The sequence below is a fragment of the Conger conger genome, chromosome 5, assembly GCF_963514075.1.
Source record: "Conger conger chromosome 5, fConCon1.1, whole genome shotgun sequence".
In the NCBI taxonomy this organism is placed as follows: domain Eukaryota; kingdom Metazoa; phylum Chordata; class Actinopteri; order Anguilliformes; family Congridae; genus Conger; species Conger conger.
In genome coordinates this window covers 17,876,027-17,897,337 of record NC_083764.1, presented here as the reverse complement: position 1 = coordinate 17,897,337, position 21,311 = coordinate 17,876,027, and the positions used below count along the sequence as shown (strand labels likewise).

Below are 21,311 nucleotides of genomic sequence, written 5' to 3'. Positions count from 1 at the left end.
GCTAGGTTTTGAAAGAGCTGGTAGCTAGTTGACCAGTTAGACCAGCTCTATACTCAACATGGTTTGACCAGCTCAACCTATGCTTTGAAACAGCTGGTAGTTGGTATATAAAGCTGGTCTTAGCTGTATTTTACACCAGGGAAGTAACCGATTTATATTCTCACCCTGCAATTTGTTGCTGGTCACTACATGGATCAGACACCATTGCTGTGCTGTGATCCAAGTGAAAGCTTTCAGCACCTTCAAAGAAATATCTGCTCTGTCCCTCCACATCTCGGTCTCTCTCCTCAGGTCAGATCATATGACGAGAAAGCCGCCGTGGCACCAAAGCCCTGTATGAACGCAGTCCGTTTACCGCTTACCGTCCCACTATAGCGTTTACTGTGCCACCATCCTCACTCATCTGCGAGGCGGCCTCAATGCCCCATTAAAATACGCTTCCGTAAACGGGGCTCCATCTTGATGTCGTTACGCCGGCCGGTCCCCTCCCACGTCCGTGCGTCTCCTTCCGACGGTCTCTGCCAGACCGCCAAATGGCACGCTCTTTCATCGCCCGTGTGGCCCGCTCCCCGCGGGGGTCGCTGCTAATCCCGGGGGAGTTCTCGCATTGTGTTCGAGGAATCAGGGGGTCACGTCGGCTGAAAGGAAGGGGCTTAGTTAAACATCTATTAGCAGGACCCAGCACAGCCCCCTGAGGGACTCCTACTGGCTTCTCCGAGCCAGGCTGATTTATAAAGAAACCAGTTAGACCAGAGCTTTAAATTGGTGTGAAAAAGTACACTCTGCAAAAGACACTGTATTGCAACATCGATGTTAGACTTTGATCTCGGGGGAAATAATAGGAACTTATGACTTCAAACGTTTATGACTGCAGAACACAGTAATGAGCTTGGACAAACGGTGGTGATGAAAAGGTTCAGAAACAGAGCACATGGTACCTGAGAAGTGAATATGAAAAATCTGTTTTGTGCAAAATGGCCATAAACTGCTACTTTTGCTGTGGTGTTCCTGGTTTATATGAATGCAGTATATCTATCTAAATAAGCACAAACTCTGTTTGATGGAGTAGATAGGCTGATTCTGGGCTGATGCCTTCTGGCATTCTGCATTGTCCACTAATGAGGGTAAAATACAAAGACGAACATGTGTTTATCAAGCTGACACATCTACACGCTTTATTAACTTAAATTGGAGTTGGATGTGTTGACTATATTTCATGACAATCCTTTTCACGCAAACATGATTTTTTAAGCCTTTGTATACTCCGGATCTCAAATGATGAACCATGTAAATTATGGTTTGATTGACTCAGACTTGCTGTGACAAATTACATTTTGGAAAATCAGAAATTTTGTCTGTATATACATGTCTCATTCATAAACTGTAGAGCCAATATTGACACTTTTGGCAGGAATTTTAGGGTATTGAAACTGGTAGCTGAAATGCAGCCTATCAAATTTATTTGAAGAGGGAAATTCATGGGGCTAGCAATATCAAGATTTCCATTCACAAAAGGTCAATTCAATCAGGGATGGATACACACACGCACACACACACTTGTTCTCATGGATTTAGATAAAAACACACTCTCTCACACACACACACACACACACACACACACACACACACACACCCGCACACACTCACACACACACATGCACACACACACACACACACACCGAGCCCTTTGTTCCAGCCCTTTCCGTCAGCTGTTGACTTCCTGAGTGTCTCAGACAGCCGCGTGTCTGTCCGTAGCCCTCTCCGCTGGCTTGTCCCGGTCATATTTCTGGAGACTGCTGACTGCTGATGGCTCTCTCTGAACAAAGGGAGCTCTCAGTGCGGGAGGCAGCCGCGGGCCCTGTGCCAGGGTTAAAGCCGGACGGCCCCGGCCAGTCAATGTGGCCTTCACCGCCTCCCTCTTCACCGCTGTGTCCCGGCCCTGTGACAGCCTCTGTCGCGCGCGCCTTTCAGCGGCTCCTCAAATTAGCGCTAATAAGTGACTCTGTAAGGACAGGCAAACAGTGTGCCACACACATGCACACAGGCGCACACACAAGCATACATACAGTACGCACACACATGCACACACGCACACACAGACACACATTCACACACACACACAAGCATACATACAGTACACACACACGTACACACGCACATACACAGACGCGCATTCACACACATGCACACACACGCGCAAGCATACATACAGTACATACACACACACATAAATACACACACACAAACACACGTATAGTACACACACACAAGCATACACACACAGGCATACATACAGCACATACGCACACATACACATACGCATTCACACACACACATGCACACACGCACACACACAAGCATAGACACACACACACAAATGCATAAATACACACACAGACAAACGCACACAATCACACAGACTCACACAGAGACACATACACACACACAAGCATACATACAGTACATACACACACACACATTCACACACACACAAGCATGCATACAATACACACACACACACACAGGCATACACACATATACACACACACGCATAAATACACACACAGACGCACACTAGCACACACACTCCCACAGAGACACATACACACACACAAGCACACACATACACACTCTCCTCATTTGTTATGCCTAGCAGCCCGTTAAAGTCTCTAGAGCGCAGTCCCACTAATAGACAGAGCAAGCCGAACGCATCTCATTCTGCACAAACAAGTGCCAAAGAAGAGGCGAATTAATGACAAGTCATTTGAAGAGTTTGCCTGGAAATTATTTCACCTCTCGTCTCTTTGCCTCAGAAGAATTGATTGGAACCTGCTCGATCAAAGTGCCCGAATCGCTAGAGAGAAGCAATAAGCTGAGGCGGCATGCACTAGCCCAATTTATTCACAGCGCTTATTCCACACGGGAAAGGAGGGGGCGGCGGGGGGTGTGAACCAGCACAAGTCGTTAGGCGTGTTCAGAGCGAGAGTTAATGACCAGCTCCGGAAAGCCGGTGCGGTCGTCCATCTCGCGAGCGAACTTCAGATCGCTGGCCTCGCCGACGACCACTTCAGCGGTGGTGAAGACCTTCAGGTCCCCCATCACGTGCCCTCCGAAGGTCCTCCCTTCCTTGTCTGCCAGGCAGATGTGCAGGTGGGCCTCTCTGTTCAAGGTGCCCACCAACGAGACAATTTCAAACTTCCCCTGAAGATGAACCAGCTGATAGCAAGGCAGAAGATCACAATGAAGACAATGGCATTCATGTCTCTACAAAAGCCATGTTCATCAAAGATGTTGGTGAGATCGTTTTTTTGTATGTAAAATGAAAGATGTGATATTTCCTGGTTAAAAAAATGTAAGCTTATCGTTTAAAAAATTAAGCTTTGGCTACCATGGCCTTCATCAATTGTCTGTTGAAAGCCAGACAATTGTGTATAACTGAGTATCATTTCAATAATACTCCGTGCTGATAAAACATATTGGCATTGTATCAGTGTCACATCCTAACACTACTGCAGAGAAATTATGTTTTAAAAGGTATTATCTAAAACTAAAATACTGGACCATAACCACAGTAAAAACAACAGTCCTGTCCCAGTACCCTGCTGTTCTCGGCCGTTGCATCTGCCAGGCGGAGTTTCGCCTCGGTGACGCTGCCCACGCAGGTCATGATGAAGGGTGCCCTCAGCTTCCTCTCCTCGGTGAAGGCGACCAGGGAGCTGAGGAGTTCCTGGCCGGGCCCCAGCCGCAGAGCGTGTACGGTCAGGTCTGAGGCCCCTGCAGCCTGGGGGAGGGGAGAGGAGGACACAGGGTTCTCTCGCTGCAGTACAGGGGCTGTCCAAAGATGTCCTCCAAAAGCCTGGTTCATTATGCAGCATTCACTGAATAATTATGAAACATTATGAGCATCAGGCTATCAAAGCAGTTATACTGTCTACCTTAACCCTTTCCACTTGGCCCCCCGAGAGGGCTATTTCCACCTTTTTAGTACTCATCCTATAAAAGTGTCAATATCTCATACACATGGTTTAAAACTGACAATGAAAGAACAGACATGCACCATTCAGAAATCTGAAACAGAGCATGTACATACAATGTACACAAAAGTACACAAAAAAAGAAAAATATGCCTTTTTTGCTGTTTTTATAGTGTAGCACTGAATATCTAAAAGTTAAGGACTAACCCAGAACTACTTTATACTTGGGCACAAACTTCATGTCAACTTGTGTACAAAATTTGGTAAACATATCGACAGGCATTAAAGTTGTCCAAAAACTGCACTCAGATGTCCTCAAGAGTCCCAAAATCTATCCAAATACAAAACATCTGCATATATTTTTGTCCAGACACATGAATGATCAGAAAAGCCTATTTTTCTATTAAAACAGATTTTGGATGAAAAATGTATCAAGAAAATGAATCTGTATTCACATATATGACAGTATTTATATGTTTTTATAAAGCATGGCCAAAGCGTCCAAAAAGCTCTCCAAAAAGGATTAATCACCCTAACCAACCTGCATCACATTTTAAATTGAACTTTATTTAAGTTCAAATCCTGTAATTACGCATATCTGTATATGAATTCTGCTATGCGAACTCAGCAATATTCCTAAACTATCCGTCACCTGAATGTGACACATTATACATTGTTGGAAAGGGTTTACATTACATTAGTTTGGTACTAATACGACCTAGCAATGCATTTACGCAAAAATGAGAAGTACCAGTAGTTCAAGACGACATTCACTTACTGTAAGTATTGTCCTGATAAATATAAAATATATAGTTTTCTTGAAAATGGCTGAACAAATTACAAAATAAACTTCACTGTTAGACAGAAAACAGTCATAGCTTCATAACCAGGTAAACCATGAGCGTGGTGAGCCTGGAGTTTTATTACTTCTTTGCGAATAAGAGGCTGATAAGCATCTAAACTGTAGTTCTCACTAGTAATCCTTTTTTTTTTGTAATCCTTTTTGGTCTTCTTATCAGTCTGGCATTGCAGTTTTATTATGTCACAATTTTTTATATGATATAAATATGAACAAAACAATAATTTGAGACGTTGACAACTCAACCACAAGGGGAAAAAATTGATCGGGTTAATGGAGTGACATTAGCCCAGGAGGTAAGAGCAGTTGTCTGGCAGTCAGGTGGTTGGCAGTTCATTTTCCTGCCCTGGGTGTGTCAAAGCGTCCCTGAGCAATACATCTAATCCCCAATAGTTCCTGATGAGCTGGTCGGTGTTGGTGTGTGTGTGTGTGTGTGTGTGTGTGTGTGAAAGAGAGGCATTAATTTAATAAATAAAAATGTGGAAAAGATTTACCATTTATATTACTACAGCTGAGAATGAGAACAAAGAAGCTTACATTGAATTACAGATTATACTTTACTGTACTTTGTAGTAAAATATTTATGATTTTTGTTTCAGAACAAATTAACATTTCATATGAAAAGTTTACTGTTTTGGGATAAACAACAAACACATACAAGTAAGTCATGGATTTATTAGATGACTGAGTTAATGAGTGACATGCTATTGAAGACGAATAGACAAAAAGAATAAGAAAATCCTTTAAAAGCCTTACAATATGACCGCACATATCTCAAATATGCTTTGGCTAGTGTCAAATAAAACGTGGACACCAGCCAAAGCATGAAAATAAATAAATGTATATATTTCATCATAAATACATTGAATAACACAGCTGGAGGTATGTTTTTCTTGTCTTGGTGAATACTACACTGGATTCCCGCTGTGCTCAGTAATTAGATTGCACAAACAGAGTCTTAAGGAAGCAGACCAATTTGTCTTCCCCAGAGCTCAAGCAAGGAATTACAGCAGGAGCCACAGATGAATTTCACAGCCAAATAAATCCACATCATCCTACTTAAGCTCTCTCATTCCTTCATTAGATTGCAAGGCTACGCGGAGCTGACAGACTGCCAGATTTGACATTCAGTAGCACTTTGCTGAAGCAGTGTTACAATAATATTCCCAAGTAGGTTTCCTTTATTTGCTATGCAAAGTCTTTATTAGGAGCAGACTCCCACTGTGTTGACAGATAGTATTACACATGTAAGTGTAAGTGCACCTAAGTCTGTGTACACGCCTGTGTGTGTTTGTATGTATTAAAGAGTGCTGTGCCCACACGACTACTGTGTCCTTGAGAATATAGTCAAACTGTCTGCAATTCTGTTTCCCCAATGTTTCCCACCTGAACATGGACTCTCAAATATGTCTAGGACACACAACAAGATTATTTAAAATGAACAGTTTTAAAAAGCTGCCCTTAATTATCTGTTAAAACACAATTTCTGTGCTGTTCAGAGTCAAGTTCCAGCCAGTGAAGGAGCATTGCTTTGGACTTCCACTTCATAATGCAAAATCTTAGCTCAGCATCCTCAAGATTATTTCACTGTTGATAAAGAAAATTGTGAACAAACTGAAACAGGAGCTTGTAATAGACAGCACACACTTGCAACAATGAAAAAAAGGCACCATCCCTTTTTACGTAATGGCAGTTATCGTCTTGAACAGCAGTTTTGCACCACAGGATAGACTCCACTGAAATGAAACACTGCTATCAGAAGAAAGAAGCTTGGCAATGTGATCCTGCACCTCGTGAAATGAAACAGGTTCTGATAGGAGACCGTGGCTATTAAAAGATATGTGAGCTCAACTCATTTATTATTCATGGCAAGAATCCTCCAACAGACCAGCGCAGTCCACACATGTACATGTGAATGCATACATGTACATGCATGTGAGCACACACACACACACACACCCACACACACACACACACACACACAGATATACACATACGCAGACCTTACGGTTGACAGGGGATCAGGCTTCTCAGCCTTCCTCCACTGATCCCATGAAGGGTCTGCGCAAATATTGAAATGAAGGTCTGGGGGAAAACCAAACAGATCAGATCGGAAAGAAAAACAGATTTGGCCCGTTCTGCTTCTAATGGTGTTGCTCCTTCTGAATTTAGTCACAGCTCAGTTATCTGCAAACACACTGAAGTGATAGTCAAATAGCCTCAGTCAGTAAATTATATTGTTTTTTTAAATGTATATTCCTCAGCATCATTATCAAAAGTAAAATGAAGGGAAGGGGATTACTAATGTGGATACGGTTAAGACTGAGAAATAGCAATTAAGCAAGTCCACCATGCGCACACAGGAACACACATATGCGCACATGCACACACACACAGGCCAACAAGCTGATACGAGTTCCTCCTTCCATTAGTTAGTATTTTACATTATAACCAACAAAGACAGAGGACTTAAATGACACTTTCTACAAAACCTTGCATTCTGCCCTTGGAAAACAAACATACTACATATATTTGCTTGAATTCATACAGATTAAAACAATTTATATGTTACAAAGTAGAATTTTTTTTTTCTTTGGTTAATGCAGCATGCGTTTTCTTCAGCAAGTTTAAATCATTTTGCTATTGCTGAGAATGTATTGAGAAGAGAAGTTTGCACAATGCAGAAATGTAATTATTAATTACATTTCATAAAATGTGAAAAGAAGATTTTTATCTTCAGTAAGGAGTATTAATCTTAGCCGTTACATAAAGCACTTGCCAAACATTTTGTGGGGGAAAAACATCTGATTTGAAGATTCACATGGGAACGGAGCAACAGAATGAAAATGTACACAATATTTATCAATGCACACAGAATGTGTGAATGTCATGTCATGTAGTGGATGTCAGGACCTCATTGCCAGCAGGGATGAATGTAATTGTGAAGGTTTCAGGTGTCTAGAGAGGGCATTGAATCCCGCAAAAGCAGGCAGGGGAGCGTGCTCTACAGCGATGTGACAAAAACACCACCATTATGAGGAAAGAGGACAAAAGCCCGCTCTACAGCAGGACTGAGAGTGCTGTAGCCATGTCACAATGCTTCTGTTCCCTGTGGCCCTGGTACTTGGACTGTGGAAGTGCCTCAGCGCCCTGCAAAACTGATACAGAGACAGAGAGAGAATCTTCAACAGCCACTGGTTAATCCTGCTCCCATTGGAAATGGCTACATACACCCAAGAATTATGAATTGGTTTTCTTGAAAAACCTCACTTCTATTAATCTTGAATTAAAAAAATACATTAAACACTTTTTGTGAAAATATCAGTAAAATTGAATGCATGCATATTTTTATTTCTTTTTAAATACACTTAAAAGGACAAAGTTTATCCAATTTTGAATGGTCTGCAATTGCAGTCGTGTACACTCCAGAGCCCCACTGCGATTCAGGAGAGACATCCACATCCTCTGAAATATGTGTTGCCACTACAGATACGCTTGTATAGAGTGGAGTCAGAGGAAGACCTTTCACCTGTGGCTTGACTGCAATCTATGGGTGCCCCATCAGCCAGCAGGGGTCACTGGATAGTAATGAAAAAGGAACCCATTGAACTCTGCCATATCATGGGTGGGGCGATCACCAATTGCACGTCACCTATGGAGCTACTGCACTGATTGGATCGGAGGCTTTGCAGCAAAACAGAAACATTATCTTTCTCGTATGTTTTTTAATTTTTCTTTTCAATGGCTAACCCTCAACTGCACCAACCCACCGAACCCCCCCCCCCCCCCCCTTCCCTAGAGAGCAACACCCCACCCCACAGCTAAGCCCCAACCCCGGTCTCACCCTCTCCGTCAATGTGCCCTTTCTCTCCCCTGGTTCTTAACGCTTAGTGAACTGAAAAGGGCCGCCCCGGCCGCGGGGGCCACCTGGAAGCGGGGCTCTGCCGCCGGCCCCCTCAGAACCGCGCTCCCCGCCAGCAGCCAGCTGTAGCATTGTTAGTGCCCGCTTTGCCTAATTCCGCACCTCCGAGACTGAGCCCGTTCTGTTCAGGCCGATGTCCTGCCTCCCTGGGGTCCCCGGTCTGATTGTTTCCCGGGCCTCCTGTGTTTAATACTGCTTTGCGCGTTATTGAGCCCCGCGAGTCCATTACTCATAGTTCACGTCCTGGGTAAAGCTCACACAAAGCCGGGGGGAGCGGGGAGGGAGAGGCGGTGGGGCCGTAATGCTGAATGAGCTTCGATGGCTGTTCTTTCTGATCCCCGTGAAGACCTTTACCACTAGCTAAATACAAGGCTGACCTCTCTGACCCGCTGTGAAACATGTACCCCCCTCCGGTGCAAACACGTTGACATAGAGATCTCCTCGCCCCAGACCCTGCTGTTGTAGCCATCGAGCAACCAGCTCTCAGCTCAGGCTCACAACCTTGGCCTATCACCGGAGGAGTAGCAGTTTCACTGACTATGGTTGCCAGCCAATGTGTGCAGTGCAAATAATCAAACTGAATATAAAACAAGTAGGCCTACCATACACTCATCTACTTGAACCAATTTTACCTATTATAGTTCACACACAAGTTCACACACTCAGCATTGATCACTGCTCTAATCCGTGATAACAATGTATGTCATGACAAGTGGTTGAACTCTGCCTACAGCCACAACAAGTCAAAGATTAGCATTGAGTGGAGGTAAAAAAAGAAGATAAAAGCGCTGACAGCTTTCACTATATAAACCAGGGGTGAAATGACTTTCTCCTGAAATAGTTTTGTCAAGAATCAAACAAATGTAAACCCCATTTCACACTGACAGATGGAAAAACCAAGAAAAAACCATATCCCTGAACGACCAAGCTAATAAGCTAATAAGCTAGAACATTTTCAAAAGGGAGTATTTGAATATCTTGTCATCAATCATCAATCATCAAAACAAATCAGACTTCAACAACCACAGAAAGGGCAACTGGATTACCTATTTGCTCCTGAGATAAAGACATGCACAACTCACACCAAACACAGCTCCTTTATGAATCATGCCAGCATGTGAACTGTGGCCATACATTTCCACACACAACTGGCTGTAGCATTTCCCAAGGATAAGAGGGTTTTTCCTTCGCTGTCACATTAATCAGTCGGTGTCCGAATCTTATTTTCAGATTGTTTAACTTGCACTGACTGATATTAGTACATTTCACTTCAATTCACTTCAACATAATTTGATTATGAATAATTACATATATACAAACTGTATTTAAAGAAAAATGTGATGAAGACTGTTGGCAGCACAAAGCATTTATTTGAGGGACAAAAAGTGATTCGACTGGCAGCAGAGAAGTTCCGCACAGAGCACTTTGTGGTGGAAATTGTTATTTCACACACTGTATTTTCTTTTTCTTTTTTTATAGTTCAATGTCTTCTGTGAGACGGAACAATGGATTATTGCCCAGACAGGAGACATTATCACTGCCACATATTTACAGAGGAGCATCTGTGAAGAATGGCGTTTCACTGATATAACAACCTTAACCAGCGCTTCTGAATGACACGCTTGTGAATCACTCTGACAGATGAAGTCAAACACTGGCAGTTACAGAGATGAGCCCTTGAAGAGGCCAGAAATTACTCCCCAGTTTTTGGAGTGATACAAGCCAATTTCTCTACAAACAGGTGGATATCTCTCTTATCCAATCAAATATTGCCACTTGGGACTGAAGGCTTTGAATAAGGCTTTCATTTGTCCAAAATGCTAATCAGCTTTCATATTCTCTATGCAATCCTATGGCAATTTCATATTTAGGATGATTGCTATTTGTATCACTACTATGCTAATCCCTCACAATTTTGTACCAGATGCCCAAAGGTTTCAGCTGCACTACCGAGTATTAGCTTTCTCATGTACTGTAGCACTGTTTGGCTTGTATTAAGTCAAACAGTCACTGGTTTGTAATCCCAATGTGTGAGTTGAAGGTTCCTCCACATGAAACAGGGCAGAGAGATGGAACAGGCAGTGACAAGATTTGCCAGGGATCCTCAGCTTCAGAGATTGACAGCTGATCTTGGTTTTACCCTCCTACTTTAATAACTTTGAAACCTGCTCAAGAGCGGACATTTCAAAAAAAAGTTTCTGGAAAATTCTTTGAAGCTCCTCTGGCTAATTTTAGCATTACCACAGTGCCCAGATGCTGCCCTTACAGGTTTATCAAGGGAAAGAAATGAGGTTCCTGGAAAAAAGGATGTGTATTGCCCATATAACCAATCTGACAATGTAGCTTTCACAAAAAGACTAATTATATGAACTGCAAGAAATACTGAGGCAAGCTTCCATGCCCCTATTGTGTATATGGTGTACCATATGATACAATACAAAAGTGGAGAGCCCAGGCAGCTCAACAAGTGGCAGGAGAGGTGTATGCGAAATAAAGAACAGGTGAGTGACCTTTATGTGGAAAAATTGCATTCTGCCCACTTATTCTTAAAGAGCACAAAGCAATTTACTTATCCTGATTCATGCCATTTAATAAAATGGGACCCTGGTAAAAAAAGGTTTTTGTATCGCCTTTTGTATGGTATGCGATAATCCATGGTGCCAATTTGTCTTCTTGCTGTCAATATATTGCAATAACAATTACGTGATTACCCTTTTTCTCTGTTCGGCGAAAATAATGTACTCTTCAGTGGACAGAACATCATATCCTCCTTGAAATTAAATATTCCAAAAAAATGTCTTTATTACATTTCTGGAAGATTAAACTTGACTATCTCACACATAGCACCATATCTCCAACATGCTTCTGACATCGCACTACCATCCTTGACCTTGACAAGGTATAATTAAATTAAAATATGCAGTAAGTGAATGAAATAAGGTCAAATTGAATTTAAATTAGGGATAATTAAATGAGAATAAGGTGTAATTTTGTGAAATACAGGGCCTGCTCTGTGCACCATGGACACATGCTCCTAATTTACACAAATATAACCCACCCGAAAGATTTACAGTGAAGCATTTATTCAATCTCAGCCATTTTCTCCATGTTTCATACACTCTGGTGCAACTGGTTCACAATGCAACCAAGGAGACAAGCAGTACCATACTGGGTTGTCAAGAAAGGAAATCAGTATGCCACTTCAAAGAGCGCAACTCCATGATCCTTTGTGCTATTCAGTGCTGGAGAAACAGGATATTTTTACGGTGGATAATTTGAATTAATACTGAGAGGCATTCAAAATCTAACCAATGATTATTGCGAAGGTTTTTTATCAGCATACAGATTTGTATTCTGCTCAGATAGAAAGGAACAAATATATGCGATGCTATGACCCTTACGACGCCCTACTGTCAAAACCCATTATTAAATTAAAGGTCATAAAATAACAAGAGGATTCGATTTGAGCTAGTTCAGTATCTTATGCGGCATAAACAGCATGTTTGACTAGACATAAACAGCACAAGCACGTGTATTTCTCTATGGGAAACAGAGTGCCTACTCTACTCAGAGAGAAGGGCTGCACATGGCTCAACAAGGACACTTGCTGTGGATCCCGACTCTGATCCAGGGAATCACAGAGGGGCTTTATTGGGTTAAGTTTGGGTGAATAGGGCGCCCGGTCCATTGCACACCAGGAAATGCGCACTACAATACGTGCAGCTGTGCCATGCAGAAACGTGAGATGACACAGCCAGGTGTAGTACAGTACCGTGTCAGCAGGTGAAAGGACTACATATACACAATGTCCACTTTCTTCCTCCAGATGGGGAAAAAGACTGAACTACATACTGCAAACGATTCTTGTTTCAAAGTTACGTGTCTGGGCTGCCATAAAATTGTGAGTTAAGTGAACTTGTTGCTTACACTAATCCTAGTCAACCATATCGTCTCAAGTTCACTTTACTCAACATTTTAAGGCAGCCTGGACACTAGGACAGTTTTAGGTTGAAACCAAAAGTTTTTTTTAAATAGTATTGCACAGGCAGGTTGAAGGCAAAAGACATTTTCCAAAAGACTGAAGACAGAGCTAAACTATTTCCTTTCTCCAAAAGCCTGCAGTGGAAAATGTCCCTCTTAGATTGAAATCCTTTGGAGGTTTTGAGGGGACACTGAACAACAGTATCAATGAAAACCATTGAAAACATCTCACTCAAAAGGATCCAGGTGGCTAGGCCAGGCAAAGGCAATGGGAGGGATGTTAATAATAAATCTCTGATGCATATGCCTTGATGTAATAGTGTTGCTGTCCAGGGTCCTGTAGGCCTCCCAGGTTTTGGGAGGTGCTGGACCAGCCGTCAGTGTCCCAAGAGGAGCACAAAAACTCTGTCTTCCATCACCACCCCTATCGTCATTACAGAGTCATTACAGTATTTTGTGCAAAGGCACAACCACAATGTCATCAGCATGCAAAACATGACCTCTGTCTACACTGTATTACATCCCACACCTTCACAAGACACTAAATAAATAAAGAGATTAATGAACTAATCCTTAATTAACAACTGAGTCTTGGACTCACTGTTTCCCTGGTAAATGTGAACTGCCGTTAGCACATAACTCTTGCCTTTTTGAGACATGCAGAATCACACTTAAATCTAACCGTGGCATCATTTCTGAATCCCATCATTACTGAAAGCAACGTTCCTTGTGTACATGGGCCTCTCGAGTGCTTTCTGCATAATGAACCACATGTGACCATATTCAAACTGCTTGCATATCTTCACATGAAGGGTGCTTTTGTGTTGTTGTGGGCCAGTGTTTGAAATAATTTGTTTTAGGGATTAAGGTAAGGAGCCGTTTTAATTTGATTTCATTTTTTGGCAATGTGGTTTTCTGTATGTCTGAGTCTGAACGAATTGCATCTGTGCCAACTTGCCTGCATTTAATGCTAACAAGCGAGGTGTATAAGCCACACTTTGATTAATTTGCCCATTCCACTAGTAATAGCTTTTTAAACAGTTTAAATAATATATTTAAAAAACAGAGCTCATAACAGTATCTTCTGTGGTTAAAACTAAAAATGTAAAAGATGGTGCCACACACAAGCTTCAATACAGACACATATATATGTTTAAAAAACAACAAGAGTGCAGCAGCTTCTTTATATTTAGTTCATGTTCCACTAGCCAGCACCCCCATAACCTAGGTGTGCGTCACTTCAGTATATACCCAGTGACCTGGTACACCAGATTGTTAATGCAAATATCTAATCAGCCAATCATGAGGAAGCAACTATATGCATGAAGGCATGCAGACATGGTCAAGAGGTTCAACTATTTTTCAGACCAAATGTCAGAATGGGGAAGAAATATGATCTAAGTGACTTTGACCGTGGAAAAACATCCAGTGAGCAGCAGTTGTGTGGGCAAAAACATCTTGTTAAAGGAGAAGGGCCAGACTGGTCAAAGCTGACAGAAAGGTGACAGTAATACTAATAACCACACATTACAACAGTGGTATGCAGAAGAGCATCTCTAAACACACAACGCGACAAACTTCCAAGTGTATATGCTACAGCTGCAGATGACCAATAAGGTCTAATAAATACCCAATGAAGTGCTCACTGAGTATAGCAGTATACCTGAAAATGTACCAGTGAAATATCAGTGTCCTGTCTCACTCACTGAGGCATATGGGTAAGGCCCACAGACATACACCCAAAGCGTCACTTTGCGTATTTATTCCACACCTCCTGCCCCACATTTCAGCACCGGCTCTTTTTGCCCCGTGCGATCGGTGAGACGCACGGATCCGGCCGACACTGCGGCCCCCTTAATTATCCCCCCGTGGGAACACGGCCATCGATTTCCTGTCAGCGGGGGGGACCCTGGAGACGAGCGCCAATGCTTGCTTTCCCAGCCGAGCGTGATGAGAAAGGGCTGATAACAGCCGGGAACCAGGTAGAGAAGAAAAACACAGATAAAAGCAATCAAACAGAAGGGCAGGCTGGAGGTGTCCAAAGTGAGCGCGGATCAGAGGAGGCGGGGTGGGAGGTGGGTGGAGGTGCGTGGGGGAGACGTGGGGTGGGGGGAGTGGGAGGTAATGCATAGTCAATCATTTATAATCCAGCTCCACTGCCTGTGCGACGATACGAGCAGGATGCAGCCACCGTGACAGCGCTGTGTAAATTTGGTGCAGACAAGTCCGACACTAAACAAGTGTGACTATAGCCCGAGAGCCTTGTTGCGTCTCTCTCGGGCGTGATGTCTGGGTTCCCTGGGTGTTTATTCTGGAGCATTTGTAGGAGTACAGTTCGACCACTTAAGAGAGGCAGTCTGCAGAACGCTGGCTAACAAGGCTGTTGGCTTTGAATCATGGGCAACGGCTTTCTTTCCATAAACTCGGCTTGCACTGTGTTTTGTGTGTGACTGGCTGTGCAGAATGATATAACATAACATGTTTGTTTGTCTGTCCTCGACCAAGGACCACAATGGAAACAAGTCTGTGACTTTATTGTGTTTTTATCCTTGATGAAGTTTGAGATGCATGTCCTCTGTTCCATGTATTCTTGGAACTATACATTGAATAAAATCAATCAATCAATCAATCAATCAAACATAACATAATGGCGAGAACAGGCCATTCAGCCCAGCAATGCAATTCTCCTACCACTAAAGTGAACCTATATTATCAGCTGCGCAATGAAACTAATGGTAATCTCCGCAGTAAGTGAAGAGGAAGAGTGTACTTGCACCCAAATAACGTGAATTTATTAACACCGAACATAAAATTCACATTATTTGCAGCATATGACGTGTGCGACTCTTCCCCTTTACTCTGTCTATTTTTCAGATCAGCACCTATCTGATTATAGATACACATTTCTTTGTTTCAATAAAGTCAGCAATACATAAAGAGGAAGCACTGTATACGCTCCCAAATAATGTGAATTTGGATGAGCGTATAATTTCTGTGTTTCATTAAACACTGCATGAATGCATACACAATGAGAAAGCACTTCCACATAATATTCCACGCCCTCTTCAGTTAGACTGCTCTGATTGATCTCTGAGTGTAAACATCACTTTATCAACAAGTAGTGAAGCTGGACGTGTTTTTAAACAAATTCCACGGAGGTGACCCCTCAGTGACCTGGTTGAACATTGATGAACTTGGCAGGGAGATGTAAATAAAACAACAACAAGCAACTAAAGTCCCAGACACAACATTTTGCAAGTTGACAGCCTCGTGTTGATTTTTTTTGGAAAAGCATGAAACTAATCAATTCTTAATCAATGTAAGTCTTTTAAATGTAGAATGTGGATATAATTCTTCACTATTGCATGGCAATGAGAACAATATCAGATTGGGATTCACAATGTCAGACATACTTATCATTTTATGAAGAAATACAAATAGGAAACTGTTTCGTCAAACTAAACATTTCACAGTAACATTTTCTTTGAATGGTCCTTCAGAAGAGCTGTATAACTACATTGTCAGCAATACATAGCACATTCATGGGTACAGTAAATTATTATAAATTATGCATTCCTTACTGCAACTAGGTGTCATATTACCACTGATGCAAAGTGAGATTCCCAAAGTGACAAACGACATAGACCTAGGCCTATTGAATTTATTACAGCAAATACCTATTTTGCATTTATGAAGGGGTTATATAGCTGACCGTTCATATAAGATTTTACCCATTTGACATTTAAAAACATGTTCCAAGTATAAAACATATCCCAGCTGTGAGTGTCAGGAAAGTTGAACTAGAAGCAGATTATGAATCAAAGAGCACCTAATAACCATATCTTGTCTCACTCTGTCAGTGGTGGTGTATCAGCAAGGGATTTTAATACCACATTACATTTTAGGCATTTAACAGACACTCTTATCCAGGGCGGCTTTCATAGCTTTACATAATTAAATACTTCACACCGATGAAAACGTGTTTACTGAGAGAATTTTCACGATGACCCCTGGTGGCAGTATACATTAACGTTGTCTTTTGAATATGTATTTTTTGTGTATTACACAGTAAATGTGTTTACAATAAATGTATAAACTTGAACATGAAACCTAACCACCAGTTTATGCACATCAAAGTAATCCCCTTTCACGTCCTTACACTGTAGCCTCTTAGAGTAGGCCATTATAGTGGCCGGTGGAGTTTATGATCACCATATAACTTTCTCTCAGTTACAACGTTATTCAACTTTGGAAGGTAAACATGACTGTGCCTGCCTGATATCATCAAAGTGGTAGCACCAAGTTTTGGATCTTGAAAATGCGATTTACTAGAGATAAATCATCACGTTGCTTGTCCTTTGTTGACTACGAGTGCTCTTCCTGTGTTTGGTCAACAGTAGGAAGAGCACTTGTATCCTTCTCACTCTTTGAAAAATTATAAAATATTACATATGGAATGTAAAGCTCAATATACTTACCATGTTTTTTTTGTTGCAAACTAGAAGGCTAGATCCAGATTTATCCTCTTATTTTCCCGTCTGACTTCAGGCCAGGTGAGCTTTTTTCTAAGGCTGAAGGTTGAATTTCACAATGCGCAGCATCTGACCAACGTGCGTTATATAAGAGTACGAGTTTAAAGTCTGTCTGGATAGGCCCCTGTTACACGTTGCTGGTATTGGTATCATCCAAGAATGTCATAACCACCCAGATTTATAGTCGCCAAGATTTCCTCAAAGAGCTCATGTAAAATGTAAAATTAAGCCTAGGCTACTTCTCAAGCGGTCCTGTTCGGGGCTGTTCTGTCAAATTAACATCAGATTTAAGGCCACTGTTGAAGGATTTTCCCGTTCATCTATGTAAGAATTACATGCAACCTTTTCCCACAAACACATTTCTTGTTATCTGCAATAACTGCGTCCTCATTTACTATTATGGAAGCTATTCCGCACCACATTTGCAATTATCAAACGATTCATCAAATGCAAAGACAAATACGTATCACTGTCTATAAAGCATTTATCCTGCCTGATGTGTTTCGGTTCAAAACCACTGTAGCCTACTAGAAACGCACGAGCCCAGATTCTCAACGTCGGCCACTCTTAATTTTTATTTACTTTAGATACTGTTTAGATACTGTTGATGAAATGAGAATAAAGGAATGATACATTCATTTTAAACGCCAATTGTGAAGAATTGAACTAAATCCAAGAAATAGAGTTTCATTTTAATGTTTAACTATATCCAATCACGGCTGTCTCAGGAAAGCCTTTACATTTGTTGGTTTATACTGCCACCTGCTGTTAATTACATTATGTGCTTCAGTATACAAAGAAAATCAATATTATTAAACAGTATGACTTATTTGTTATGCGAGTTCTGCGCTCTAGTGTTTGCTTTAATTTGTGTTGGGGTCTCACAGTTGACCTGAGATTATTCTCTCAGTACAAATCACATTTATCCAAGTTTATTTTGATTCCCAAAGACTGTTGATAGACAATTATTATCTATAGATTACTATCTGTGTATTATATTCAGCCTTTTTTCTTCATTTGTATCAAGGGTACTAATAATTATGTACCTGACAGTATCACCCATTTACTTTATGATTTCATGAATATCCAGTATACAATTAAAATGTTTTTCTTTTAAATGTGAATTATCCATTAAAATAAAGTGAATTATATGGCACCATTTATACTATATCATTTTTGTCCTCCCGTGATTTTCATATTCATAGCAGAATGTTGTAGCTGAACTTAGAAATTATGTAGAAAAACTTGATGCATTATGAATTCTGCATTATGAATAAATGCGTGTATTGTCTTTAGAATCTGTTTAGGGGCTGTATGTATAAAGCCGCTCAGAATTACTCGTAAGAATGATCTCAAACTTCGTCTTAGGAGTTCTCACCAAAACGTAGTACCTAAGTGCTAGGACTTTTTTTTTTTTTTTTTCAAGCGACTTTCTTAGGTGCTGGTCTCAGTTTAAATCACAACATATTTAGGAGCCGTAAAGAGGAACTACAATGATGGCGCCCACGATTCAGCCAATAGCAAGCAATAGAACAGCCAGTTGCATGAACTGGAACGATTAGCAATTCGGTCGTACCTCCATTCAGTTTAAGGCAGATACGTTTACAAATAGGAACAATTAGCGATGCGCTCGTGTCTGCATTCATGTAGAGACACAACATTGAATTCACGTTTTCAAATTAATGTCGGCTAATCATCACAACTAATTGTTAAGAGCTGTAGCATAGGCAACAATACGATGTGGTATGTTGATGGATTCAACAAGGATAAAGCCTGCAATCCAAGCCGCTAGGTTCTGACGGATGGTTCCGAGATGCGTAGGGAAATCAGTGAACGGCCTGACATTATTCAGTACAAGCCTTGATGGTGGCATATACGGCGCTACCACGTAGGAATTGCTGACTGTAATGGGCCCAAGTCATCACTTGTGCATTGTTGTATTTTCCCAGTTGCCAGGAACCGCGGTGTTATGTTAACTTTTATGCTGTGAGATCATTAGTGCAGTCGGAGAATATACAACATCTCTTACTAGATCTGTGACAAACAGAATACCGACAATCAAGACGCTACTTTTTTTTATGTGGGAATCTCACCTGAAGGACAACACCTCCCATAACACAGTGTCTGGATCTTTATGGATATTTATGGAGGAAGAATGCCCCCTACTGGCCCAGCAAAACATATTTGAGCATCAACTTAGTTTTCATGGAACCCTACCCAAGCCTCAGATGTTTGACAAGGGAACAGTTTGGCTGTTGTTGACTGGTCTTTGGCGCAGACATGCAAAATAACCATCACATGCAATTAATCACAATTCTCCAAATTCGTCTGAGTATGTGGTTGATACAAAACAATTTATTCCTCCCACCATATAGAACATTACTCTAGAATTGTTATAAATGTAAAAGTTAAAATGAATCTAATTGATTATTTCTTCTTTTTTAATACCAGTGTACACACATGTTACTTATCAATTGCAATAATTCAAATTAACATAAAGAATGCATGCTATGTTCTGTTTTCTAAATGTTTTTCTTTATGGTTTCTTGAGCAAAAGTTTAGAAAATGAATTACATTTGTTTGGCAATGAGAACAAGCCCAACGAGAGCAACCTTCCCTTAAAATCCTGGACCTACACTTCTGTAGTGTATAGCCTATGAGTAACTAACGTATTGGCACACATTCAGTTGGTCAGTTAAGAGCCACTATTTCAAATGTTTGACGAAACACTGAATTCTAGTGGAAGTACAAGCAGCTTGGGTAATCTAATTTTAAAGTTACGGAAAATGTAATTACATTAGTTTATCTGATGCCCTTTTCCACAGCTAATTACATTCACAATGATCTAATTGTTTAATTCTCCTGCAGAGAACAAACAAGCAAGTGGGAGTAGGTCAGAACCAATTAGCGGCCTAAAACCATTTAGAAGAAGGGCTTACAGTAGATCGAGGAATTTAAATGGGCAAGTTTTTAGAATGCATTGTTTAGAATGGATGGACTAGTGCACACCACAACCTGTATTAAATCAAAATTTGTCCTTTTTATATTCGTCAAGTGTTACTCTTTGTATTCATAGACAGGTTGGTGAGTTCAGTAATCACCTGTCATATTAAATAACCCTCTTCAGCTGCTGGCAGAAGAAAGCTGGTGGTATGGGTGCTGATACGACCATATATATTTTATATATCTTTATATTCCAGTATCTCTCTCCTATGAGATACAGTCAGCTTCCATTTGCTTGATAGGCCTGATTTAGGCTACATGAAGGTATGTAGCCTAAATACTATGAAATTGTTTGCATATTGCAGTTTTCCTTATTGTACCTTATTCAACCTGTTCTAGTTTGTTCTATGACCATGGTATGCACGTGTACTATGTTCTATGTTCCTTTTACTACATTTTGCATGGCATTTTGGATAAAGACATTTGCTAAATAAAATGTAATGTCATATAATGTAGTTTTTCTATGTAAGCAAAACTGACTACTATCTCTGAAAGTCCCTGGTAAACTCTTAAATGCTGCTACTTTGATATGTGATTAACATACAAGTAACAGATATATTATGGAAATAATGTGTTTTTTCTTTCAAAAATGTTTGCCTTAATAAAATGAATAAATGACATACATCAGCAGAGATCTACAGTTCCACAACGTACCACTAGATGGAACTCAACAACAAGCTGGGCAAGTGCATTTAAAGTATATGGCCCAGAGAATAGAAGAAAGAAATACCACTTCTGTAATTGTGATTTAATGGTCTGGTCTCCAGACAAATGTAGGTGCATTTGTAAGTTAATGTAATGGCAAGTGCAATGCATTATCATAGCAGGTAACTGATGATTAATGACTGGAAATGATATGCTGAATTTTAACTGTCATTCAGGTGTAGTGGACCTTGCACTGAACGAATGGGTCAATGGAATTGGTTTTTCAGTAATATATTTTTAATAGAATCTGTGCTTCATATTAATATGTTTTGTTGTATTGTGCGTAACTGTACATACTGTACATGGTTATTAGACTACAACAATTTTAAAACTTG

The 21,311-nt window shown here is 40.9% G+C and overlaps 1 protein-coding gene across 1 annotated transcript; it reads right to left on the bottom strand.

The window, feature by feature from the left end:
* Positions 1-1,084: 1,084 nt before the first annotated feature.
* LOC133129657 (bifunctional protein GlmU-like) lies at positions 1,085-17,341 on the bottom strand. The gene is made up of 3 exons (XM_061243891.1): positions 17,215-17,341; positions 3,599-3,781; positions 1,085-3,216 (listed from the first exon to the last, which is right to left on the bottom strand). Exons 1-3 carry the CDS (start codon positions 17,215-17,217, stop codon positions 2,965-2,967), a joined length of 438 nt encoding a protein of 145 aa, XP_061099875.1. The 5' UTR covers positions 17,218-17,341; the 3' UTR covers positions 1,085-2,964.
* Positions 17,342-21,311: the final 3,970 nt, after the last annotated feature.